This window comes from Pogona vitticeps, chromosome 2 (assembly GCF_051106095.1).
Source record: "Pogona vitticeps strain Pit_001003342236 chromosome 2, PviZW2.1, whole genome shotgun sequence".
In the NCBI taxonomy this organism is placed as follows: Eukaryota; Metazoa; Chordata; class Lepidosauria; order Squamata; family Agamidae; genus Pogona; species Pogona vitticeps.
Window position 1 is genome coordinate 10727976 of NC_135784.1, and position 27086 is coordinate 10755061.

The 27086-nt window shown below is 45.2% G+C and overlaps 3 protein-coding genes across 3 annotated transcripts in view; all 3 read left to right on the top strand.

The window, feature by feature from the left end:
• LOC140703804 (uncharacterized) lies at positions 1-27082 on the top strand (the record flags this gene model as incomplete). Its single annotated transcript, XM_078386103.1, has 4 exons — positions 1-125; positions 2671-2758; positions 6658-6745; positions 25586-27082. A coding segment is annotated over exon 4 (1497 nt), but the record flags the coding sequence as incomplete, so codon positions are not given.
• LOC140703827 (uncharacterized) overlaps positions 1-27086 on the top strand; it is a 221687-nt gene that overhangs the window by 111744 nt on the left and 82857 nt on the right. The gene's annotated exons all lie outside the window — the stretch shown is intronic.
• LOC144587402 (uncharacterized) overlaps positions 1-27086 on the top strand; it is a 44024-nt gene that overhangs the window by 11675 nt on the left and 5263 nt on the right. The window lies entirely within an intron of this gene.

Here is a 27086-nt window from a genome sequence, read left to right on the forward strand (position 1 = left end):
CCTTCGTACAGGAGCCGGAAGCGGGGATCGCTGCGCCTGCCTCTTTCCCTTTGGCCCAAGAAAGGCGCCTGGAGGAGAGAAGCGGGGCTTTTTGGGGCGCCTCCCGGATCGGGACCTGGACGGAGGTGGGCGCTGGAGGGGAGGGCAGGTCGGGGGTGGGGGGGCAGAGATTTGCAGGGGAGGGAGATTATATCCGGATCCCCACCAGTCTCGGGGGAGGGGGGTGAATCTCCCGGCATTTCCGATGGTGCCCCGTTGTGTTTTCTCTTGCTCGACCTTCGTGCAAGGTAGTTTTTTCCTCTGGGTCTCCTCGGGAGGGAGTGGGAGGGGGATTCAAAGGGAGAGAGAAGATCTCTGGGGTCCAGATTCCCCCCCACAGGAGCAGGGAGACCAACCCCCCCCCCCACAAGACTCTCTAGGGCTTCATCGAGTGTGTGGTGTGTCTGTGTGTCGGGGGGGGGTTAAGGAGCCCCTGCCTTCCCTTGAATCCTGCGAGGAGCATCCGGTGGATGGAAACAAAGGAACGGGAGAGAAAGTAACTTGCCTCCAATCTCTCCCCCCCCACTAATGATGGAGGACAACCCCCTCCCCTCCCTTAAAAGGACAAAAGTCCCAGGTGGGGCTGGAGAGGCAAAGGGGGCGGCGATGGGGGCGACAGGCGGGAGGTGGAGGACTTGGGGGGCAATCAGGAGGAGAAGTGGGGCTTGGGAGGGTGGGGGGTCCTCCCTGCACTTTCCTTCTGAGGGGGAACGTCTGCCAGACCTCTTGCTCTTTTCAACACTCTCACTCTCTCTCTCTCTCTCTCTCTCTCTCTCTCTCTCTCTCTCTCTCTCTCTCTCACACACACACACACACACACACACACACACACACACACACACACACACACACACACACACACACACACACACACACACACACACACACACAGAGTGTGTGTTTTCCTGCATGAACTGGCAGAGAGGAGGGCTAATCCAATCCATCTCAAGACGAGATCCTGAGCTGAGGATCAACTGCAGGACGACTCCTCTCCCTTGAGTTTCCTTGTGTTGCATCTGATCTTTTTTCCAAAAGGAAGGCAGGAGAGAAAAAGGAGAGAGAAGGTGGTGGATTTTCCTCCCTGGGTTGTTTGGTAGCGGAGGCCGAAAGGGAGATCTCCCCAGGAAGGGTCTTCTTTTGGAAGTTATTCTTCCTGCTAGGATAGGGGTCAGGGAACTTTTTTACATTTTACCCCCCCCCCAAAAAAATTATATACGCCAACATTACCCCCTTGATTTGAAAGGAAGGAAATCATACATTATTTGAATTCAAAATATTATTGAATCTACACAGGCTGTGTACCAAACTAGCAGGTTATATAATCAGTATCAATGGCTGCCAGGCTATGTACCGAACTAGCAGGATGCACCAAATTTAATAAAGATGTGCACTATTTTTGCTGGAACACATTGCACTCCAGCCATGGGGTGGTATAGGGAGTAGTAAGGTGTCCAATGTGCCTAGCAAGTTGCATCATCAATGGCTGCCTGAGTGGTGCTAGCAAGTCAGGAAACTGCAGGCAGACAGAACTTTCTCCACATCACAGGAGCAGTCTTTGACATTCCCAGAGCTGCAGAGGGTCTCTCTGGCGATGGCCTGAATGATGGTCAACTGGGAGAAGGCTGTAAGGCTTGGCCTCAAGGCTTCGAGGAGGAGGAGGAAGGAGGCAATTGGGCCCCACTGGTAGAAGCAGCAGGTTCCTCTTCCTGTCTTGGCCTCTTTGTGAGGAACCTCTCCATGGTCAACTGCTTCTGCCACCTTTTCAGCATCCCTCCGAAAGGGGACATTCCCTCTCCTGGCAGGTCTTTTGCAGAGTGAATGGCTCTGAAGGGTCCGTTCCAGACAAAGTGGTCGTGAAATGCTTTCCTTTACAGCAGGGGCAGCTCCCACCAAGAACCCCTCCCTCGGTTGCCACCTTTCCCAGCTCCTGTGAGGTTGTCAGTGATCTCAAAGGAAAAACGAAGCCTAAGCGAGGCTGGGAGTTGGAAGACAACACGCCAGAAAAGTCCTGAAATCTGAACTCTGCCCACCTTGGCAACCCCACGACACAGGGCCCTTGGCACGGAGGGCACGGAGGCTGAGGAGCACCTTTGGAGACGCCCCCTGTGTTGGGATCCTTGAGGGGACAAAAATAACAAATGCTGCCATGAGAACAGAGGGCCTGGTTCAACGGTCAGTCCACTACATCACGCAGGCTCTGGTGTTTTCTAAATGTTGATTTTGTGTTTTAAAATTTTACATAAGCTGCCTTGGGGCCTTTTAAAGGAAGAAAGGTGGGGTAAAAATATTTTAAATAAATAGTGGGGAAAATACACTGTTGTCTGCTGGTGCTTTCATCGTAGGTCCTGTTGCTCTCTGGTTCCCCTCTGTTGCCCCCACCTCACTGGGACGGGGGAGCTTCTATCTCAGAGCCCGGCAATAGATGCTCCTTCCTTTCCTCCCTCCTTCCTGCCTTCCTTCCCTCCTTCCGTCCTATGGTTTATTTGTTGGCTGCCTTTCTGTTCCTCTTGTTCTGATGCCTGAAGAGGAGAGAGAGATGGGGATGGAGCCCCGTTCAACAGCGACATGACGAAGGCACAACCGGCAAGGAAACATTTTTGATTTGCTTTTCTATTTTTTCTTTTCTCCTAGGAAGGGGCGAGACTGAGCTGAATTCTCTTTGCTGTTCTTGGGACGAAAAACAAAAAGCCAAATCCCAGATCCCTCCAACATGTGCAAGGTAAGTGAGATTTCAAGAGGTGGCTTAAATAGCCTTGCCAACCACCCTCTCTCCTCTCAGTTTCCCTGGCCCAGCAAGGATTTGAATCCAGGTCTCCTGGTTTCCAGTCCGGTACTCCATCCACGACACCACACTCCTTTTTTGAACATGTGCAGTGTTCCTATTTGACAGTATGGTTTTCTTTGCATTTTACTTAAGTGTATTTTTTTAAAGATTTCAAACCTTCTCACCCCAAACCCCATGATCCAACTTAACTTTTCTTGCTGGTTTCGAGCATCCAGGATTCTGAGCACTTGTGAACGTCATTGTTAAGCACACATCGGTGCCTCCCCCTAACAGGTGATCCAAGAAATAGCTGGAGAATTAAAAACCCTCCTTCATTTTGACCCCGGCCGGTATTCTGGTTTCTCCTTCTGTCACTGTTGCTGCTTCATTCGGTTAGTAGGGCGCTGATCAGACCCATTGAAATAAATGTAATGAGGAAACACACTCACTTCATTCTTGTCCGATCTCCTTTTCGCACAACTAGGGAAAGACACAATCTTTAGGTTGGAATCGTCTTGAAAGGGGTTACTGAGCATTTGCGATTTTTGATGTAAAAACAAAACAAAATAAAAAACCACTCTGCTAACCCTCTGGAAAAGAAAGCAAAGAAGGAAAGTTAATAAGTGGCCCATCGGCCCTACCCCACAAAGGAGAGGGCAACTTTTTTCCCTTTATTTTTAGGGCTATGAACCCCAGAAGTGTAGAAAATACATCCATGTCTCTCTTTAGAAAGGTGTCACACATCAGCTTCTTCTCCCTTCCTTGTGTTCAAGGGTGAGGGATGTCAGAGCCTAAGAAACGGCATCCTTCAGCCGTCCACTGCCTCCCCCTCCATAGGCATTGTGGTGGCATCAGAGCCCTTACCCATGTCATCTTTTCTTTGGGGTAGAGCGGAAGCTGGCAGCTTTTGCCTGTTGAGAGGCTGTTGCCTCTGGAGATATGATATGATATAATACAATACGATACAATACAATATAATATAATATAATATAATATAATATAATATAATATAATATAATATAAACTGGTTATTCAGACAGGCCTTCCCCCAGTCAACTAAGTAATTTTTTCTTTCTTTCTTTTTCCTGTTTTTTTTACTTTTGCCGTCTTGGATAATGTTAATTATAATAATTATACTATATATGTTATTTATATGCTGTTTTAAGGGGTAAAAATTGAATGAATGAATGAATAAATAAATAAATAAATAAATAATACATAATATAATATAATATAATATAATATAATATAATATAATATAATATAATATAATATAATATAATATAATATAACGTCATTAACAGAAGAGCCCTGCTGGATCAGGTCAAGAACCCATGTCATCCAACTTCCTATATCTCACATTGGCTCTGCCTGATGCCTTTGAGACCACACGAGACGACGAGAGACCTTTCTCCCGAGACCCCTTCCCTGCATCTGGCCTTTTGAGGTAAGGTAAAGGTTCCTCTTGACATTTAGTCCAGTCATGTCCGACTCTAGGGCGCGGTGCTCATCCCCATTTCCAAACCATAGAGCCAGCATGTCTCCGAAGGCAGTTTCGGTGGTCACGTGGCCAGTGCGACTAGACAAGGAATGCCGTTACCTTCCCACCAAGGTGGTACCTATTTATCTACTTGCATTTTTACATGCTTTTGAACTGCTAGGTTGGCAGGAGCTGGGACAAGTGATGGGAGCTCACCTTGTCGCATGGATTCGGTCTTACGACTGCTGGTCTTCTGACCTTGCAGCACAGAGGCTTCTGTGGTTTAACCCGCAGTGTCACCACTGGCCTTTTGAGGTACCTTTCTTTTAAACCTTGAGATTATACCTCCCCATCATGGCTGGGAGAGGGACGTGGTGGTGCTGTGGGCTAAACCGCAGAAGCCTGTGCTGCAGGGTCAGAAGACCAAGCAGTTGTAAGATCAAATCCACATGACGGAGTGAGTGCCCGTCACTTGTCCCAGCTCCCGCCAACCTGGCGGTTCGAAAACATCTAATTGCAAGTAGATAAATAGGGACCACCTCAGTTGCGTTCCGTGTCTAAGTTGCACTGGCCATGTGACCTCGGAAGATTGTCTTCGGACAAAATGCTGGCTCTATGGCTTGAGCACCACCCCCTAGAGTCGAACACGACTGGACAAAAATTGTCAATGGGAACCTTTACCTTTACCTATCATGGCTGGTAACCTGTGATTCCCTTTTGTTCTAGAAATCTCTCCAATCCCCTTTTTCAAGGCATCTAGGCCAGATGTTGTCACCACATCCTGTTGCAAGCAGTTCTAAAGACAAACAGCACACTTGATAAGGAAATACGATTCTTAGGTTGATCTTTAGATCCATCGAATTGGCCTTCTTCACTGCTGCCACACACTGGGTGGACACTTCCATCGAGCTGTCCACCAGCACACCAAGATCTCTTTCCTGATCCATCATGGACTGTTCAGAACCCATTAGCTCATTAAAAAAATAATTTGATTTCATGCCCCAGTGTGCATTCCTTTACATTTTCTTAAATTTTCTTATATTGAATTGCATTTGCCCTTTTACTGCCCATTCTCCCAGTTTGGAAAGATTTTATTTTATTTATTTATTGTATTTATTTATTTAATTTATATGCCGCCCACTCTACCCTTCTGGATCCTTCTGGAGTTCTTCGCAATCCCTTCTGGTCTTCACCGCCCGGAAAAGCTTCGTGTCATCTGCCAACTTGTCTACCTCTCTGCTTATCCCCGTCTCCATACATTTAAGAACAGGTTGAAAAGCACCAATTCCAGGACAGATCCCGGGGACACACTGCTGTTCCCCTCTCTCCATTTTGAAAATTGCACATTGACAATTCTCTGTTTCCTGGTTCTCAACCAATTCTCAGTCTATAAGAGGAATAACAAAAGCAGTCTGTTTAGCAACAGTGATTTTTTGGATCAGCAGTTTAACCAATTTTTCAGCCGTTTTGAGGTGGAAGCAGATACAACTATTACTCCAGCACCTACTCTCTATAGTAATCGCTACAATCTACCATTGACAGATAACCACTGCTACTCCAGATTTCAGATGTGAGACGCGCTTTCCAAAATATTAACATTCATAAGGCAGCTGGACCAGATGGAATCATGGGACGAGGTGTTAGGGGCTGCGCTGCAGAATTAGCTGGAGTTTGGTGTACATGTGTGTATTTTTAGTGGGGGATTTTTAGTGGGTGTGGAGTGTTTGAGGATATTTGTATGTGTATGTATGTGGGTCTCTGGGTGTCTGTGTGAATTTCGTTGTATGCATATACTATGTATAGACTTACAGTGACAATAAAATTGATTTGATTTGATTTGACTTGCCCTCTTCTCCCCTGACTGTGGAGTTTTCTCAGCAGCCTTTGGCGAGCGGCAACAGAGGGCCCGGTGCAAACCTCGGTCCACGACATCACACAGGCTCTGGTGCTTTCTAGATGTTGATTTTGTTTACCGTTTTTAGTGCAGCTTTGGTTTGATTCATTTTAATGCTTGTAGTCTTGCTGTTTTTCACTTTTAAATGTTGCTTTTTTCTGATGCACGTAAGCTATCTTGGGTCTTTTTTAATGAGAATGGCAAGATTAAAAATATTTTAAATAAACAGTGAGAGACATCCCATCTTGTATGCTGCTGCTTTCATTGTATGTGTCAGAGGGAAGATCCGCCTGCCTGCCTGCTGTTGTGCTCGTCTTGTTCTGTTGCCTGAAGACGAGAGAGAGAGAGAGAGAGAGAGAGAGAGAGATGGGGATGGAGCCCCGTTCATTTGAAACATAATGAAGGAACATCCTGTAAGGAAAGATTTTTACTTTACTTTATCCATGAAGCCTCCAGGATGAACTTTTTCTTTTCTTTTAGGAAGGGGAGAAACTGAACTGATTTCTCTTTGCTGTTTTGGGGACCAAAAACAAAGAATCAAATCCCAGATCCCTCCAACATTTGCAAGGTAAGTGAAATTTGAAGAGGTGGCTTAAGTAGCCTTGCCAACCACTCTCTTCACTCAGTTTCCCCGACCCAGCACCGATTTGAATCCACATCTCCTGGTTTCCAGTCTGGTACTTCATCCAAAACACCACACTTCTTCTTTGAATGTCTGCAAAGTGATGGTGTTTGAGGATATGGTTTTCTTTGCACCTTATTTATCTTTTTTAAAAAAAGATTTCAGTCCTGCTCACTCCAAACTCCGTGGTCACCAAAGGCATGTCCTTTTGATAAGAGGCAAACCTTGGTCATCCTGATTTGGGGTGTATGGGGTTTCCCCTTCAAATCTCCCTTCTTCTTCCCCCTGAATAGACAATCAAGACTAGGGGATTTTGCTTTATACCACCTTTCTTTTGGATTCTGATGATAATTGATTAACAGGTAACGTCATTTCTGTTCATACCTTCCCCTTCGATAGGAGGATAAAAGGGACATTTTCTGTGCTGTGAGGTTGCTTCTGACCTATGGGGACCCTAAAAGGGATCCGTGAGAGATGATTAACCCACCCCCATGAGAAGTTTGTCATCTTGCTGTTTTTCACTTTTAAATGTTGTCTTCTACTGATGAAAGTACGCTGCTTTGGGTCCTTTTTAATGAAAAAGGTGGGGAAAAATTATTGTAAGTAAATTGTGGGAGAAAAACAATATTGTTTGTTGCTGCTTTCATCATACGTGTCAGCAGGAAGCATGCCCCGTTGTTCTCTGGATTCCTGCTGTTACCCCCTCACTGGGATGGCGGAGGTTTTATCTTGGAGCCTGGCATGAGATGCTCGCTCCTTCCTTCCTTCCTTCCTTCCTTCCTTCCTTCCTTCCTTCCTTCCTTCCTTCCTTCCTTCCTTCCTTCCTTCCTTCCTTCCGTCTTTCCGTCCTTCCGTCCTTCCTTCCTGTTCTACTTGTTCTGCTGCCTGAAGAAGGGAGAGAGATAAGGATTCAATATAAACATGACAAAAGCACATCCTGTAAGGAAACATTTTTGATTATCCATGAAGCCTCCAGGCTGATCTTTTTCTTTTTCTTTTCACCATCCACCTTGAATTTGGACTCTTACAATAATTTATTAACAGATAAAATCATTTCTGTTCCCATCTTCTCCTTCAGTCGGAAGATAAAAGGGACAATAGACTAAGGCTGAACCCAAACAAGATGGGGATCCTCCAAATGAGAGCCCCTGATGTCTGTGATTTTCATTGTTCCCAACGCATGCTGGGTGTTCTTCTGGACCCAACGCTGTCAATGGAGAACCAGAAAGTGCCCGTGGTCCAATCCGCTTCCCTCTTAAACAATCTGCTAACTTCCCTGCCTGGATGCAATTGTCACTCCCCAGATTGGTCCACGCACAGATAGTCTCAAGCCTTCCTGGAGCAGATGGCCACACATTCAAAAGGGAAAGAGGCAGAAGTAATGGGAGATTTCAACTATCCCGATATATGATGGTTGTTAGACTCTGCCAAGAGCACAAGTTTCAACAAATTCCTTTCTTGCAGAGAATTTCATGGTCCAGAAAGTGGAAGAGGCAACAAGGGGAACAGCTATTTTAGATCTCATCTTCGCCAACAGGGAGGACCTTGTTAATGAGGTTGAAGTGACAGGAGCCGTAGGTGGGAGTGACCATCCTCTCTTGGAATTTGTTACACAGTGGGAAGGAGAAGCCAAGTGTAATCACACATGCATTCTTGGACTTCAAGAAAGCCAATTTTGGTAAATTTAGGGAATTAGAGTGGTGCCTCATATAACGAGCACCCTGTTTAACAACGAATCCACATAGCTTTGCAATTTTTTTACATAGGCCCCATTTGCCCCCAGCTGACCGGCAGGCTCTTCGGTGCGACCGCGGTGGAGGCTTCCCTGGTGGCTGCTAAGAATCCTGTGCCACCCAGCTGGGGGAAAATGGCCGCCCGCACCGTTTTCACACCTCACTTACCAAGGCGGCGAAAATGGAGGCCGGATGGGGGATTCTTCGCTTACCAGTGAGTTTTTCCCCAATAGGAACGCATTCGTCATTTAGTCGTTTAGTCGTGTCCGACTCTTCGTGACCCCATGGACCAGAGCACGCCAGGCCCTCCTGTCTTCCACTGCTTCCCGGAGTTGGGTCAGATTCATGTTGGTTGCTTCGGTGACACTGTCCAACCATCTCATCCTCTGTCGTCCCCTTCTCCTCTTGCCTTCACACTTTCCCAACATTAAGGTCTTTTCCAGGGAGTCCTCTCTTCTCATGAGATGGCCAAAGTACTGGAGCCTCAGCTTCAGGATCTCTCCTTCCAGTGAGAACTCAGGGTTGATTTCCTTTAGAATTGATAGGTTTGTTCTCCTTGCAGTCCAGGGGACTCTCAAGAGCCTCCTCCAGCACCACAATTCAAAGGCATCAATTCTTCGGCGGTCGGCTTTCTTTATGGTCCAGCTCTCACTTCCATACGTCACAACAGGAAAAACCATAGCTTTCACTACTCGGACTTTTGTCGGCAATGTGATGTCTCTGCTTTTTAAGATGCTGTCAAGGTTTGTCATTGCTTTCCTCCCAAGAAGAAGGTGTCTTTTAATTTCAGGGCTGCTGTCTCCATCTGCAGTGATCATGGAGCCCAAGAAGGTAAAATCTGTCACTGCCTCCATATCTTCCCCTTCTATTTGCCAGGATGTAATGGGGCCAGTGGCCATGATCTCAGTTTTTTTGATGTTGAGTTTAAGACCGTTTTTTGCACTCTCCTCTTTCACCCTCATTACAAGGTTCTTTAGTTCCTCCTCACTTTCTGCCATCAGAGTGGTATCATCTGCATATCGGAGGTTGTTGATATTTCTTCCAGCAATCTTGATTCTAGCTTGGGATTCCTCTAGTCCGGCCTTTTGCATGATGTATTCTGCATATAAGTTAAATAGTTCTGACTAAACGCAATCCACCTGTAGTAGGAACCGGCAATTCCACTCCAGTATCTTTGCCATGATCAGAAACAAAAGGCTAAAAGGAACACATTAAACGGAGTTTAATGCGTTCCCTTGGGTTCCCCCCGCATAGCGAAGAATCCGGATAGCGATGTTAATCCTGGAACGGATTAACGTCGCTATGCAGGGCACCACTGTATTGGCTAAAAATTCCATGGACAGAGGCACTAAAGGAGAGGGGAGTTCAGGATGGATGGGAATTTTTTCAGACAGATAATGACTCTGACAAGCTATCCCATTTTGGGCCCAGATCAACCTTACATGTGCAACAACATAATTACTTCCGTGTTTCCCCAAAAATAAGACAGGGACTGATATTAATTTTTGCTCCAAAAAAAGCATTAGGGCTTTTTTTTCAGAGGATGGGTTTTTTTTCTGTACAAAGATCTACGTGGAGCGCGGGGGTTTCACTTAACTGGGGCTTATTTTTGAGGTAGGGCTTATATTCCGAGCATTCTCGAAAATCATACTAGGGCTTATTTTCAGGTTAGGCCTTACTTTTGGAGAAATGGTATATATGTATCTCTCTCTCTCTCTCTCTCTCTCTCTCTCTCTCTCTCTCTCTCTCTAGCTATCTAGCTATCTACACACACACACAAACATACACACACACACACACATCTTTTAAACAAACAATTTCTGGCCTTATATTCAACAAGAGCATTACTGGTTTAAAGGTTATATTTATTTGTGTAATTATTTGTGTAATATCTTTTTCATCTATCTCTAATATCATTTTACTCTTGTCACGTATCCATCACCTATGCAAAAGAGAGTCCAAAGTTGCTGCCAACATTTTTAACATTTATTTCTAATTTTTAACATTTATTTTGCCAATTTTAAAATGCCATCTATAGAACATCTTTAAAACATTTCCTCTCAGATTTACTGATTTAATCTGTCTATAGTTATCATTCCACATTCGAATCCAATCATCTGTGTCTATACTCTAATAAATTATCTTCTAACGAAAATATACACATTTTTGTATGGTTTTCTCACTAGTATAAATCCACAGCTCATCCACCTGGACTTTCCTCTCATTAAAGTCCTTTATTTTGTGTTTCTTCAGTCTTGATTCTAAATTTTCTTTTTCTTTTACTCCTACTGCTTTGGTGAATTGGTCTTTCTGCTGAATATTCCGTTCAACATCCTCTTTGAGTCCTGAAGTTACTGCCTTAATTTCTAGAGATTGGGCTTTTATGCGATCTATAAGTTGATTAATAATGTTCATTTGGATCTCCTGCATATAGTTCTTAAAAGAATCTGCCATTTCTATTTCTTGGGTACAGTGGGGTCTCTAGTTACGAAAGGTCCTACTTACGTAATTTTCCAGTTACGTCCTTCTCCGTCCGCAAAAATCCATTTCCTGTTACGAACGGAGAATCCACTTATGAAAGGAACAGGGGAAAAAAAACATTGGCCAGGGAACTGCCTACGACCATATAAGGGCAAAAAAAAAGCAGGAGAGGCGGGGAAAGCAACAGATTCAAACTGCTTCCATTGTCTGTTGGGCAGGGAAGAGAAAATTGTTCCCTTTTCTCCGCTTTGCTGATTGCTGTACTGTACGTGGGGTGAGTGTACAAGAACGAATTCTTTCCTTGCTGGGGTTTGCTCGTTCGATCTGAGAAAATGTGGAGGGGAGAAGGAATCGTTTGCTTTCTGCACTTTGCTGGTTAGATCTGAGAAAACGTCAGGGGGGGAGAGAAGGAATCGTTTGCTTTCTGCACTTTGCTGGTTAGATCTGAGAAAACGTCAGGGGGGGAGAGAAGGAATCGTTTGCTTTCTGCACTTTGCTGGTTAGATCTGAGAAAACGTGTGGGGGGAGAAGGAATCGTTTGCTTTCTGCACTTTGCTGGTTAGATCTGAGAAAACATTCGGGGGGGGAAGGAATTGTGGGGTGAGAGTGTAGAATGAACTCCAAAAATGAATTGTTTCCTTAGAATCTGAACATTTTCTATCCATGGTGCATGCATGTTTCCCCCCTTTGAATGGAAATGGAAAAATGGGCTCCTGATGCTTGCTATGCTGGATGCTTAGCCTCCAAACTCCCCCCTCTTTGTCTGAGGGGTCTGTGTGCCCCAATGATGACCATTTTGTGCTTCAAAGCACAAACATTTGTCTGAGGGGTCTGTGTGCCCCAGTGATGACCTTTTCTTTCTTTCTTCCTTCCTGCCTCTTTTCCACAAGTTCCCTCCCTCCCTCCCTCCCTTTGGGTTGGTTTGGTTTGGTGGGAAAAGAGCTCTGTGTCTTTGTGCTGAAGAATTGTGTGGGTCAGGCATTCTGGCTTGCAAAGCCTGGGTCAAGGTGTGACTTCCAGCTTTAAAACATGTTCCTGAACCTTTCTTGACCTAAGAAAAAAAGAAACAAAATATCCCCCTCTAGTGGTCGAAGGCGGAATAGCAGCTTCCCATTAGTTTCTATGGACGGAAAAGAGCAGATACGGATTAAATGGTTTTCAATGCATTCTTATGGGAAATGCAGATTCTACATAAGAACTTTTCCACTTGAGAACCACCTTCCAATACGGATTAAGTTCTTAAGTAGAGACCCCACTGTATAAATTTATTGTAAGGTAACAATTTTGACTAAGAAATAAAACCTCAGTTTACTTTTTTAGCTTAAACAGTGGTGGCCCGCATAACGAGCGATTCATTTAACGACGAATCGACATAGCGATGTTTTTTGCAATCGCAAAAGCGATTGCATAATGATGATTTTAATGGCAAAACATCACATTGCAATGATTGGTAAACAGCAACAAAAATCAGTTAATTGACTGGAGGGAAGGCCTGCCTAAAGAGCCAAGTTTTTAAATGGCTTTTAAAAACACCCAGTGAGGGAGCCAGACGGATTTCCGTTAGGAGTGTATTCCACAGCCGAGGGGCCACCGCCAAGGAGGCCCGGTTTCTTGTTCTTTCCTTCCAGGCCTCTCTCAGCGTAAGGCCCCTCAGCCATCCCTGCTGGCTATGTCAGGTGAATCGGGTAGACCTGGGTGGGAGAAGGCGATCTGCCAGGTATCGAGGTCCCAAACCACTTAGGGCTTTGTACGTCATCATCAATACTTTGAAATAAATGTGGAAGCGAATGGGCAACCAATGCAAAGCAGCCAGGGTGGGGGGAGACATGGTGATATTTTCTCACCCCACTAAGAAGCCTGGCTGCCGCATGTTGCACCATTTCAAGTTTCCGCATCAATCTCAAAGGCAGCCCCACATAGAGTGTGTTACAATGGTTTAATCTTGAGATTTTGAAAGCGTGGACAAGAGTAATGAGGCCCCCCCCCATCAAGATATGGTCGCATCAGGGCAATCCGTCATAGATGAAAGTAGGTGGAACAGACCACGGACGCCACCTGGGTTTCCATGGTAAGCACCGGGTCCAGGTATATTCCCAAACTGCTTACCCTGTTCTTTGCTGTGAAGGTCATCCCCCCAAAAGAAAGGGAGTCACCCAGACCACTGACAGGAGGACCGCCCACCCTCAAGACCTCTGTCTTGTCTGGGTTCAGCCTCAACCCATTTGACTGCATCCATTCCAGTACATTCTCCAGGCAGCACTGAAGGGACGGAACAGCATCCACTGAAGTAGGTAAAAAGGAGATGTAGAGCTGTGTGTCATCAGCATACTGATGACACGATGCCCCATATTTATTTATTTTATTTATTTATTTCATTTCTACCCCGCCTATCTAGTCAGTTGTGACCACTCTAGGCGGCTTACAACACACACTAAAAATTTAAACATATAACATATCACATAACATAATTTACATAATTAAAAGATAGAATTTTTTTCCCAAAGATGGCAAGAAACAGGGTATATTATAACAGAAAGAAAAAAGAACAATTAGGTATTAGGTGGAAAGGGGGAAGGCCTGCCTGAACATCCATGTTTTCAGTTGTTTCTTAAAAATACCCAGCGAGGGAGCTGCGCAAATGTCAGGAGGTAAGTTGTTCCAGAGGCAAGGAGCCACCGCCGAGAAGGCCCGGTTAGTTGTTTTTTCCTTCCAGGCCTTCCTCGGCGTCAGGCTTCTCAGCCTCAACTCCTGACTCGTACGGGTGACATGGGTAGAACTGGTGGGAGTAAGCGTTCCGCCAAATATCGAGGCCCTAAACCGTTTAGGGCTTTAAACATAAGCGTCAGAAATTTGAAGTCAATGCGGAACTGAATGGGCAGCCAATGCAGCATGGCCAGAATAGGAGAAATGTGATGGTATCTTTGCGCTCCACTTAGGAGTCTGGCCGCCGCATTCTGCACCACTTGGAGTTTCCGCGTCAGCCTCAAAGGTAGCCCCTTATAGAGCACGTTACAGTGGTCTAATCTTGAGATTACGAGCGCATGGACCAAGGTGGTGAGCACCCCTAATGACCCCACCCAGTGGCCTCATGTAGATGTTAAACAGCATTGGAAAGATAATCAACCCCTGCGGAACCCCACAATAGAGGGTCCATGGGGTTGAGACATTCTCGCCAAGCTTTACTCTCTTGGGATGGTCCTCCAAGAAGGATCGGAGCCAGGCAAGTGCCAGGCCACCGATTCCCAGCTCAGAGATCCTCTCGAGGAGGATACCGTGGTCGACAGTATCGAAGGCGGCCAGCCTTCTGTATGATGTATTCTCAAAAAGGATAGAATGATGTCAATATGAATCCAAGACAGACCTTTCAACATCACAATAATCCAAGTTTATGCACCAACCAGCAATGCTGAGGAGACTGAAATTGACCAATTCTATGAAGACTTACAACACCTTCTAGAACTGACACCAAAGAAAGATGTTCATCTCATTCTAGGGGATTGGAATGCTAAAGTCGGGAGTCAAGAGATAAAAGGAACAACAGGGAAGTTTGGCCTTGGGAGTTCAAAATGAAGCAGGGCAAAGGCTAATAGAGTTTTGTCAAGAGAACAAGCTGATCATCACAAACACTCTTTTCCAACAACACAAGAGGCGACTCTACACATGGAAATCACCAAATGGGCAATACCGCAATCAGATTGATTATATTCGCTGCAACCAAAGATGGAGAAGCTCTATACAATCAGCAAAAACAAGACCTGGAGCTGAATGTAGCTCTGATCATCAGCTTCTCATAGCAAAATTCAAGCTTAAACTGAAGAAAGTAGGAAAAACCCCTGGGCTAATCAGGTATAATCTAAACCAAATCCCTTATGAATACACAGTGGAAGAGAAGAACAGATTTAAGGAACTGGATTTGGTGGACAGAGTGCCTGAAGAACTTTGGATAGAGGCTCGTAACATTGTCCAGGAGGCAGCAACAAAAACCATCCCAAAGAAAAGGAAATGCAAGAAAGCGAAGTGGCTGTCCAACAAGGCCTTACAAATAGCAGAGAAGAGAAGGGAAACAAAATGCAAGGGAGATAGGGAAAGTTACAGAAAATTGAATTCAGATTTCCAAAGAATAGCAAGGAAGAGACAAGAGGGCCTTCTCAAATGAAATATGCAAAGAAACAGAGGAAAAGAATAGAAAAGGAAAAACCACAAATCTATTCAGGAGATATTAAAGGAACATTTTGTGCAAAGATGAACATGATATAGGACAAAAATGGGAGAGACCTTACAGAAGCAGAAGACATCAAGAAGAGGTGGCAAGAATACACAGAGGAACTGTGCCAGAAAGACTTGGATATCCTGGATAACCCACATAGTGTGGTTGCTGACCTTGAGCCAGACATGCTGGAGAGTGAAGTCAAGTGGGCCTTAGAAAGCTTGTCTAACAACAAGGCCAGTGGAGGTGATGGCATTCCTGTGGAACTATTTAAAATCTTAAACAATGACGCTGTTAAAGTGCTGGAAAAGATCAGTCTACATCCCAATCCCAAAGAAGGGCAGTGCCAAAGAATGCTCCAACTACCGTACAATTGCACTCATTTCCCACGCTAGCAAGGTTATGCTGAAGATCCTCCAAGGTAGGCTTTAGCAACACTGTATGTGGACCGAGAACTCCCAGAAGTGCAAGCTGGATTCTGAAGAGGCAGAGGAACTCAAGACCAAACTGCTAACATGTGCTGGATTATGGAGAAAGCCAGAGATTTCCAGAAAAACATCTACTTCTGCTTCATTGACTATGCAAAAGCCTTTGACTGTGTCGACCACAACAAACTATGGCAAGTCCTTAAAGAAGTGGGAGTGACTGTCCACCTTATCTATCTCCTGAGAAAGCTATACGTGGGACAGGAAGCAACAGTTAGAACTGGATACAGAAACACTGATTGGTTCAAAGTTGGGAAAGGAGTACAACAAGGCTGTATATTGTCCCCCGGCTTATTTAATTTATATGCAGAATACATCATGCGAAAGGCCGGACTGGAGGAATCCCAAACCGGAATTAAGATTGCTGGAAGAAATCTCAATAATCTCCGATATGCAGATGATACTACTCTGATGGCAGAAAGTGAGGAGGAATTAAAGAACCTTGTAATGAGGGTGAAAGAGGAGAGCGCAAAAATTGTCTCAGGCTCAACATCAAAAAACTAAGATCATGGCCACTGATCCCATCACCTCCTGGCAAATAGAAGGGGAAGATATGGAGGTAATGACAGATTTTACTTTCTTGGGCTCCATGATCACTGCAGATGGTGACAGCAGCCCCAAAATTAAAAGACACCTTCTTCTTGGGAGGAAAGCAATGACAAACCTCAACAGCATCTTAAAAAGCAGAGACATCACCTTGCCGACAAAAGTGCAAATAGTCCAAGCTATGTTTTTTCCTGTAGTGATTTACCGAAGTGAGAGCTGGACAATAAAGAAGGCTGACTGCTGAAGAATTGATGCTTTTGAATTGTGGTGCTGGAGGAGACTCTTGAGAGTCCCCTGCACTGCAAGGAAAACAAACCAATCCATTCTAAAATCAAACCTGAGTTCTCACTGGAAGGACAGATCCTGCTCTCCCACCTTTTGGGGTTGTTGTGGGTTTTTCGGGCTCTTTGGCCATGTTCTGAAGGTTGTTCTTCCTGACGTTTTGCCAGTGTCTGTGGCCGGCATCTTCAGAGGACAGCAAGTTCACTGATGCCCAGGATGTCGATGTTTATTCTTGCCATCTCCTGCTTGACCACCTCCAGCTTCCCAAGGTTCATAGATCTTACATTCCAGGTTCCTATGCAGTATTTTTCTTTGCAGCATCGGACTTTCCTTTCACTTCCAGGCACGTCTGCAGCTGAGCGTCCTTTCGGCTTTGGCCCAACCTCTTCATTAGCTCTGGAGCTACTTGTACTTGTCCTCTGCTCTTCTTCAGTAGCATGTTGGACACTTTACGACCTGAGGGGCTCATCTTCCAGCGTTATCTCTTTTAGCCTTTTGTTTTTGTTTATGGAGTTTTCTTGGCAAAGATATTGGAGTGGCTTGCCAATTCCTGCTCCATGTAGATCGCGTTTAGTCAGAATTCTCCACTATGACCTGTCCGTCTTGGTGTCCCTGCACGGCATTGCCCATAGCTTCTCTGAATTACTCAAACCCCCTCACCACAAGGCAGCCATCTGTGAAGGGGATCCTTTGGGCACTTGCATAAAAGCACCTGCGTATGGGGCCCCCAAGAAGGGCTGCTTGTTTGCTTCTGCCAGTGGACCAACATTCGCATCCCATCACATTCCCAGTCCTAATTCCTATACTATCGCCACATTGTACTCTCTACCCTCTCCACCCTCAGTCCACATGAATGAGGAGTCCCGAATTGGACACTGCTCAGGTCTTGTTGGCTTTCCTCCCGGCTTCAGTTTAAAATATTCTCTGCCAAGTTTTTAATGTTAATCTGGTTCCATGTTCATTCAAGTGAATCCTGTCTTACTTGCCCGGCTTGTCCCAAAACATTAACGAGTGAAAGAACCTAAACCTCTTCCCTTGACAACATCACCTCATCCACATGTTGAGACCTCTGAGCTCTCCCTGCCTAGCTGGCCCTGTGAGTAGAACAGGTAGCACATCTGAAAACACTGCCTTTGAGGTCCTGCCTTTGAGCTTCCTTCCTAGCAACCGAAATTTGGCATCCAGGACCGCCATCTCTGTGGTGTTGATATGCACCCCCAGTGCTACTGTAACGTCCACAAACTTTGCACCAGGCATGGAAGTCACTGTTCAGTCCTCACAACAATCTCAGACCCCTCACTCTGTTTTCTTGACAATCGAATTGCCCACTACCAGAAGCCCCCTATTTCCCTCCCCATGAGGAGTATCCTCAATGTGACTGTGTACAGGCTCATCATCTGAAGGGGTATCCTCAAGGGTGTGGTTTCCCTCTTGTCAAGATTGACGCCCTCCAATTCCAGCAGCTGAGGAGCTGCTTGTTAATGGGTGGGATGATGGCTGAAGGTCCCTGGAGGTCTCACTATGGTCCCTCCCTCTCTGCTTCTGCTTCCCCGTGTCTGCAACCAAGTCCTCAAGGGAGCGAACCTGTTTCCTAAGTTCCTCGAGAGCTCCTTGCAACGAGGACACACCCCTGATTTTTGCCCAAGAGGTATGTGTGGCGGTCGCCCTTGTGGCCCCTGTTTTATGCCATAAAGGCTCACGTTCCTTACTCTTCTTCACGCTGCTACCAGATGTTGTTTCCCTAACATCAGTTAAGTACTGGACACTTATGCTGCCAAACACAATCAGTTTATTGAACAGGGTGGGGTTAATAATCAGTTGGAAATTGCAGTTTAAATCACAGGAAGTGAATCACATATATTAAATAATGTTTGGTTCATTCAAATGACTGTTTTAACTCTATCTCTGACCCTCCTGGTCCAATTCCCAAGCCTCCAGCTCCCTAACCCTCTTCCAGCACCCCTTCTCTCTTTCCCCTGACCTCCAAACTCTCCTCTGGCCATGCCTTACAGTCTCTCCATTGGCTCTCCCGTCAGTGATGGACAGGTGACGTCTGGGCTATCCTCTACAGTATGTTGTCATGCACATGACCCTTGGTGCAAAACACGGGATATCCGCCAACTCACTGCTGGCTTCCTGACTGCATGCTGGCATTTCTTTCAAGCTTGCCAAACCTCTCCTGAAAGGACGTGAGAGGCAGTATCTGGGGCCCAGGCTTCCTCGCCCTGCAGCTGAACTCCCTGTGTCTTCTTAACCTGCACTTGGTTGCAGGAGGCCAGGATCTATTACTTGACCCCATCTGTAACATACAGTAGTGCCTCAGTTTACGTACGTCTCAGTTTATGTAATTTCTCATTTACGAACGGAAATGAGTAGAAAATAATAGCTTGGTTTACTTACCTCCCCCCTGTTTCTTTCGGTTTGTGAACTAAGTTTCCTCGTAACTGGTGGTCTTTAGCGCCACCACCATCACTATGGCAATCAGCGTTCTGTGCTACGTATTTTTCGCATGGCATAAAATCTTGGGGGATGCATTGTAATGTGCAATATTTAGAACTGGTGAACTCACTGTGTCTTCTTATCCTGCACTTGGTTGCAGGATCACATTCCTCCACTTTTACTCTTCCTTTCTAACACTGTCCTCCCCCCCCCTCAGTATTCATTTATGGTAACTGTCACATACAGCACTGATGGTACCTGTCTGTCATGGGTTTGGAGGGAAAGTTCCATCCTATGGGGGAGTGGAAGGCGGGACATCAGGGGGAGGAGCTGTACTGTATATATATTTGGAGCTGGTGTGAAGAGTGAGGAGTTGGAGTCTGTGTGTCAGACTGGGTACAACTGTTTGTCAGTTAGTACATACCTGATAGGTTCAGGTTTCTATCTAGGTAGCCAGAACTGATAGGTTCTGTGCGTTACCTTAAAGTGTTCCGGGGGAACCAATCTGTTGTATGTAAATGATTGGGACTATGCCACTTTACAGTATCCTATTTACCTGATCCTTTTATTTACCCTGTTTGTTATTTCAATAAACCTTGTTCTTTTGTTTATTAAAATCCATTCCTGGTCTGTGTGACTTCTTATAGGGAATGGTTGGTGGCAGCATAATTATAGGGTGGAATACTCCAGTAGGTCTGGGGTTGCCACATTGATTGGTGTCCAGCGTGTGGGATACGACTGGTCCAGTTGTCCAGTGGTCCAGCAAAGCCTTGGCAAGTGTGCCCAGAGCAAGGGGGGTCTAGTCAGGGAAAATCTGAAAGCGCGTAGGTAATCTTCTAGGCTTACCTCACGGGGAGGTAGGCTAGTGGAAGAACGTGCAACCTCAGATTGGGGGGACTAGATTAGGGAGCTCTGAGGCAGCCCGTTTTGGCGGGAAAGGGCTGAGGCAAAGCTGCGTGAAGTAACAGTGATCTAGCCTGTCTGCTGAGAGGCCTAGCAGAGGGGGGGAATTCTGCCTGGCAACAGTTGCAAGTTGGTGCTGAAGGAACAGCAGCAATCTATAGAAGGCTGTTTCTGAGGCAAAAGGAAAAAAGTCATCATTTTATTTTGAGGCTTGACTTTTGAAGGCAGCCTGTTCTGGGGGGATTATGCCCTTGACTCGAAGCCAAATGGCAGAAATGGGGAAAGTGAGAGAACCACAGGGAGACCAAGGTTCTGAGGAGGAATTTGGCTCAGTGCAGGATGAGAGCACGGGAGAACTGACCCCAGAACTCAGAAAAATGCTCCTAGCCCAACAGCATGAATTTAGGATGAAACAATTAGAAATGGAAAAAGAAGAAAGATTAGAGAGAAAAAGAATGGAGGAAAGGGAAAGAGAGAAACAAAGACAATTTGAAATGGAGGAAAGGGAAAGGGAGAAACAAAGACAATTCGAATTAGAGAGAGAGAGAGAGAATGGAAAGAGAAGAAAGATTGGAGAGAGAGAGGATGGCGTTTGAGTTAAGAAAATTGGAAATGATGAACCAGAACAATAATAACAATAGAGATTCTGAGGTGGGCCAATTGTCTAAAACTGACTTGAAGAAATTCCCTGTGTACAACAAGGGAGATTGCCCTGAGGTGTTCTTTTCCCTCGTGGAAAGAGCGTTTGTGGACTTCTCAGTAAGGGAAACTGAGAAGATGACCATTATGCGATCTTTAATCAGTGGCAGCCTGGCAGAAGTCTATGCAGAGATGCCAGTGGAACTGCTGAAGGACTTCGCTGAGTTTAAAAAACTGGTGTTTGCCCGGCATGGGATAAATGCTGAACAGCTGAGGCAAAAATTTAGGTCACTCACAAAAAAACCAGAGCAGACTTTTACCCAAGTGGGGGCCCAACTGGTGAGGTTGCTAGAGAAATGGCTGTCTCAGGAGGGGACAGAGACCTTCCAGCAGCTCAAAGACCTGATAGCGCTGGAACAAGTTTATTCAGTCCTGCATGGGGAACTAAAGTTCCAGGTGAGGGAGAGGAAACCGAAATCGGTGACAGAAGCGGCAGAGATCGCAGATTTTATTTACCAAATAAGAAAGCCCTTAGGTGCTGAGGGGAAATCTGGGGGTAAGCCCAAAGAAACCTACAGCAGGTACTCTCAGGGACCAGGGAAAAACCAGCAAGGGGAAGGGGCCCATGTTGAAGGGAAGCCCTCAGATATGAAACCACCAAGACCTCAGATTTTGGAGGGAAAACCAAAACCAGATGAGAAAGACTCCAAATACAGCAGAAAATGTTATTTCTGTCAAGGAAAGGGCCATCTAATCTCAGAGTGTGAGAAATTAAAGCAGCTAAAGGGAAATTTGCCTCATGATTTGAGTGGAACCAAGCCAAAAGCTGTGTTCTGTGTCCAGACAGAGCAAAGCTCCTTGCCATTGAGGGAGCCTGTTACCATGGCTACTCAATCTGAACCAGTTACATCTGCTGATCAGGCTGGGGAAAATGGTCCTCTTGTGGAGGTCAAGCGCTGCTTACTAGTTAGGACAGATTCGCAATTGTTTGAGACTGCAGGGGTGGACGTAGGAATACTTGACCATCAGTATAAGGGGGCTAAGGGATACTTGTTCCCAGGTGACCCTGTGCCATCCAGACATCATTCCTAGGAAGTATATAATCCCAAATGAGAGCTTGAAGGTGGCAGGGATTGAGGGGCAGGTGATCTCACTGCCAGTAGCTGAGGTACCTGTGAGCTTTCAAGGCTGGAGGGGAGTTTGGCGGCTAGCGATTTCATCGACTCTGCCAGCAGCCGTGCTCGTGGGAAATGACCTGGCTGAACATGTGAAACGGGTGCTAGTGATTACACGCTCACAAGCTACCACGGGGACAGTTCAGGGGGGTACTGAAGAGCCCGAGGTTGAAGCAGGTGAGGGTAGTCCCGAAGCTGTGGCAGAAACCTTAACCACGGACAGCAAATTTGGCCAAGAGCAAAAGGCAGACGCCACTCTCCGAAAGTGTTTTGAAAAGGTGACAGACACCCAGCTAACACCTGAAACCCCAGCGAGATTTCGTGAGAAAAAGGGAATTTTATATAGAGAGACCCTGATGAATATCTCGAAAGGGGTAGATGGGATCAGAAGTCAGCTAGTGGTGCCTGAAAAGTATCGCCCCATGATCTTACAAAGGGGGCACTCTGACATGTTTGCTGCGCACTTAGGGGTGAACAAAACACAGCAGAGAATCACACAAAATTTTTACTGGCCTGAAATAGGGAAGCAGATCAAGGAGTTCTGTAAACAATGTGATGTGTGTCAGAGGCAGGGGAATAACCGTGACAGGACCAAAGCGAAGTTGTGCCCTTTGCCTGTGATTGACACCCCGTTTAAATGTATAGGAGTGGATATTGTGGGACCTTTGCCCAAGGCCACAAAGAGGGGGAACCGGTTCATTCTCACCATTGTGGACCATGCCACGAGGTACCCCGAAGCCATTCCCTTGACTAACATCGAAACTAACACAGTGGCAGATGCCTTGGTGGGGTATATGTCCAGGATGGGATTTGCCTCAGAAATAATCACAGATTTGGGCACATCGTTTACATCAAAGCTCATGAAACGGCTGTGGCAAATCTGTGGAATTAAACACAAGGAAACCACTGCCTATCACCCCGAAAGTAATGGGTTAACAGAGAAGTTCAATGGGACTCTGATGCGCATGATTAGGGCTTACTTGGCAGAGAATCCAAACAATTGGGACCAGAAGCTGCAATCCCTTTTGTTTGCTTATCGATCAGTGCCCCAAGCCAGTACCGGGTTCAGTCCGTTTGAACTTTTGTTTGGGAGAAGGGTGAAAGTTCCACTTGATTTAATCAAACAAAATTGGGAGCAGATCACCCAGGATGACCCACAAGATGTTGTGACGTATATAGACACCTTAATGAATGACCTAAAGAGAAACCTAGAGCTAGCAGCAGAAAACCTGCAAGCTCAGAAGGTCAGACAGAAAACCTGGTATGACCAGAAAGCCAGGGAGAGGCACTTTAACCCAGGGGAGGAAGTGCTTTGGCCTAGGCCCTGCAAAGAGAACAAACTGCAGCTGGGTAGCCCAGAAATAAAATACTTGGGTCACATAGTAGGGGGAGGAGTGATCAAACCCCTAGAGGCCAAGATAGAAGCCGTTCGTGATTGGCCCAGACCCAACACCAAGAAAAAAGTCAAATCCTTTCTTGGGTTGGTGGGCTACTACAGAAAGTTCATTCCGAGGTTTAGCGAGATGGCGACTCCGCTGACCGATCTGACGTGGAAGAAGACTGATGACCGCATCCCGTGGACCAGCGACTGTTAGGAGGCATTCCGGAGGCTGAAGGAGGCGCTCATCCATTATCCAGTGCTGCGTGCTCCCGACTTCGACCGGGAGTTCATCATCTACACCGATGCGTCTAACAGCGGGGTAGGAGCAGTTCTTTGCCAGGAGGATGAAAATGGTGACCAGCATCCAGTGTCCTACCTGAGTAGGAAACTCCAGAAAGGTGAGAGACATTTGGCAACCGTGGAAAAGGAGTGCCTGGCCATAGTATACGCGATTCAGAAGGCCAAACCTTACATCTGGGGAAGACATTTTGTTCTGTGCACTGACCACTCACCACTGCAGTGGTTAAAGACAATGAAAACCCATAATAGTAAACTTATGAGGTGGGCTTTAAACCTGCAAGATTTTGACTTTGAAGTGAAGGTGGTCAGAGGGTCAATGAACTGTGTTGCTGATGCCTTGTCAAGAAGACCCGACGAGTGAAGACGGCGAAGAAACCATGGACTATGTATATTTTGGTGACGAAAAGTTAAATGTACCTGTTTATTGAACAGGCTTGGTTTGTATTAATAAAGGTAACTTAATGTATTGCAAATGTTAATGTTTAAATGAATCAGTGATATGTTTAACCTAGAGTGTAAGTATGGGTTATGGTATTGTGTTATAATGTAGAACTGTTATATGTTTTGATCCTGGTTGTTTTTTGGAGAAAAGCACTTTAGCTTTTCCCCCGCAAAACAACTTATAAAGAGGGGAGGTGTCACATACAGCACTGATGGTACCTGTCCGTCATGGGTTTGGAGGGAAAGTTCCATCCTATGGGGGAGTGGAAGGCGGGACATCAGGGGGAGGAGCTGTACTGTATATTTATTTGGAGCTGGTGTGAAGACTGAGGAGTTGGAGTCTGTGTGTCAGACTGGGTACAACTGTTTGTCAGTTAGTACATACCTGATAGGTTCAGGTTTCTATCTAGGTAGCCAGAACTGATAGGTTCAGGGTCTGTGTGTTACCTTAAAGTGTTCCGGGGGAACCAATCTGTTGTATGTATATGATTGGGACTATGCCACGTTACAGTATCCTATTTACCTGATCCTTTTATTTACCCTGTTTGTTATTTCAATAAACCTTGTTCTTTTATTTATTAAAATCCATTCCTGGTCTGTGTGACTTCTTATAGGGAATGGTTGGTGGCAGCATAATTATAGGGTGGAATACTCCAGTAGGTCTGGGGTTGCCACAGTAACCAATCCATTAATTCCAATATTTGTTTCCTCTTTAATCAACTTTGAGAAATTCCCTTGTAATTTTCTAGAAACCTAAGTACAATCATTGGGGAGAATGAAGGAATAAGGTTAAAAAGAGAATTTAAAATTGATCATCGGTACATTCATTATAGATGAAAAAATTCTACCAAAGTGTGATAGCTGATCTTCTCTAAGAAGCATGAAGAACACTGTTTCCCAAACTTTTTTTTAAGTCATGACCACCTTGTATAATCGCTAAGTGATCTGCAATTCCCCCCAACACACATTTTCATTTAAAAGGCATTTTGATATGAGAATGAAATTGCATCAAAATAGACTTTTCATAATAGAGTTCTACCTTAATGATTAAAGGGGGGCTGCAAATCTACTCTACCAAATATTTATATATTTATTAAATTTATACCCTGTCCATCTAGGCTCAAGTCTACTCTGGGTGGCTAACAATAATAGATAAAATTAAAACATTATAATAAAATAAAAAATAATAGTAAAAACATACTTCAAAATTAAGAAAATAATTAGGTGAGGACAGGAGGGAAAGCCTGCCTAAAGAGTCAGGTCTTAAGTTTCCTCTTAAAAACACCCAGTGAGAGAGCCAGACAGATCTCTGGAAGCAGACTGTTCCAGAGGCAAGGGGACACTGCTGAGAAGGTCTGGTTTCTTCTTCTTTCTCTCTGGGCCTCCCTGAGTTCTAGGCCCCTCAGCCACCCTTCCTAGCTAGAAAAAGGGATTTGAGTAGATCAACATCATTTAGGGCTTTCATTTACACTTTGAAATAAATGTGGAAACAAACAGGCAGCCAATGCAAGGCAGCCAGAGTGGGGAAAATATGGTGATGTTTTCTCACGCCAGTGAGAGGTCTGGCCGCCGCATTCAGTATCATTTGAAGCTTCAGCATCAATGTGAAAGGCAGCCCCACATAGAGTGTATTACATTAGTCCAATCCCGAGATTGCAAGCACATTGACTGTCCTTCCTTCCTTCTCTGTGACCCAGGGAGAGCCCGAATGGGTCTTTCCTTATCCCTGCAGATTTCTGACATGGTTGCTTCACTTCTTTTTCTAATCTATCAGATGATGACCAGGAGAAGAGGAATTTCTCAGCAAAACTTGAGGCATCCTGAGCAGGAACTCATATTCAAGCAAGAAAACAGAGAATTGGAAATGCAAGTGGGTAGGAATGGATGTCAAATGAAAGAAGTAACGCAGGAGAGCTTCAGTCACAACAATAGCCTTCAGACACATGAAAGAACTCACATTAGGGAGAAGCCATATAAATGCATGGAATGTGGAAGGAGCTTTAATCACATTGGTGCCCTTAGGAAACATGAAAAAACTCACACTGGGGAGAAACCGCATAAATGCATGGAATGTGGAAAGAGCTTTAGTCTTAGTGGTAACCTTAGGTTACATCAAAGAAATCACACTGGGGAGAAGCCACATAAATGCATGGAATGTGGAAAGAGCTTCAGTCAAAGTGGTCACCTTAGGTCACATGAAAGGACTCACACTGGGGTGGAACCTTATAAATGCATGGAATGTGGAAAGAGCTTTAGTCGGAGTGGTAACCTGAGGTCACATCAAAGAACTCACACTGGGGAGAAACCACATAAATGTATGGAATGTGGAAAAAGCTTTAGTCAGAGTTATGAGCTTAGATTACATCAAAGAACTCACACTGGGGAGAAACCACATAAATGCATGGTATGTGGAAATAGCTTTAGTCTTAGTGGTAACCTTAGGTTACATCAAAGAATTCACACTGGGGAGAAGCCACATAAATGCATGGAATGTGGAAAGAGCTTCAGTCAAAGTGGTCAACTTAGGTCACATGAAAGGACTCACACTGGGGTGGAACCTTATAAATGCATGGAATGTGGAAAGAGCTTTGGTCTGATTAGTAGCCTTAAGTCACATGAAAGAATTCACACTGGGGAGAAACCACATAAATGCATGGAATGTGGAAAGAGCTTTATTAAGAGTGGTGACCTTAGGACACATCAACGAACTCACACTGGGGAGAAACCACATAAATGCATGGAATGTGAAAAGAGCTTCAGTCAGAGTGGTTACCTTAGGATACATCAACGAAGTCACACTGGGGAGAAACCACATAAATGCATGGAATGTGGAAAGAGCTTTATTCACAGTAGTAACCTTAGGTCACATCAAAGAACTCACACTGGGGAGAAACCACATAAATGCATGGAATGTGGAAAGAACTTTATTCACAGTGGTGATCTTAGGACACATCAACGAACTCACACTGGGGAGAAACCACATAAATGCATGGAATGTGGAAAGAGCTTTTGTCGCAATAGTAACCTTAGGTCACATCAAAGAACTCACACTGGGGAGAAACCATATAAATGCATGGTATGTGGAAAGAGCTTCAATCAGAGTGGTTACCTTAGGACACATCAACGAACTCATACTGGGGAGAAACCACATAAATGCATGGAATGTGGAAAGAGCTTTATTCACAATGGTGTCCTTTGGAGACATCAAAGGACTCACACTGGGGAAGAACCTTATAAATGCATGGAATGTGGAAAAAGCTTTAGTCGGAGTGATA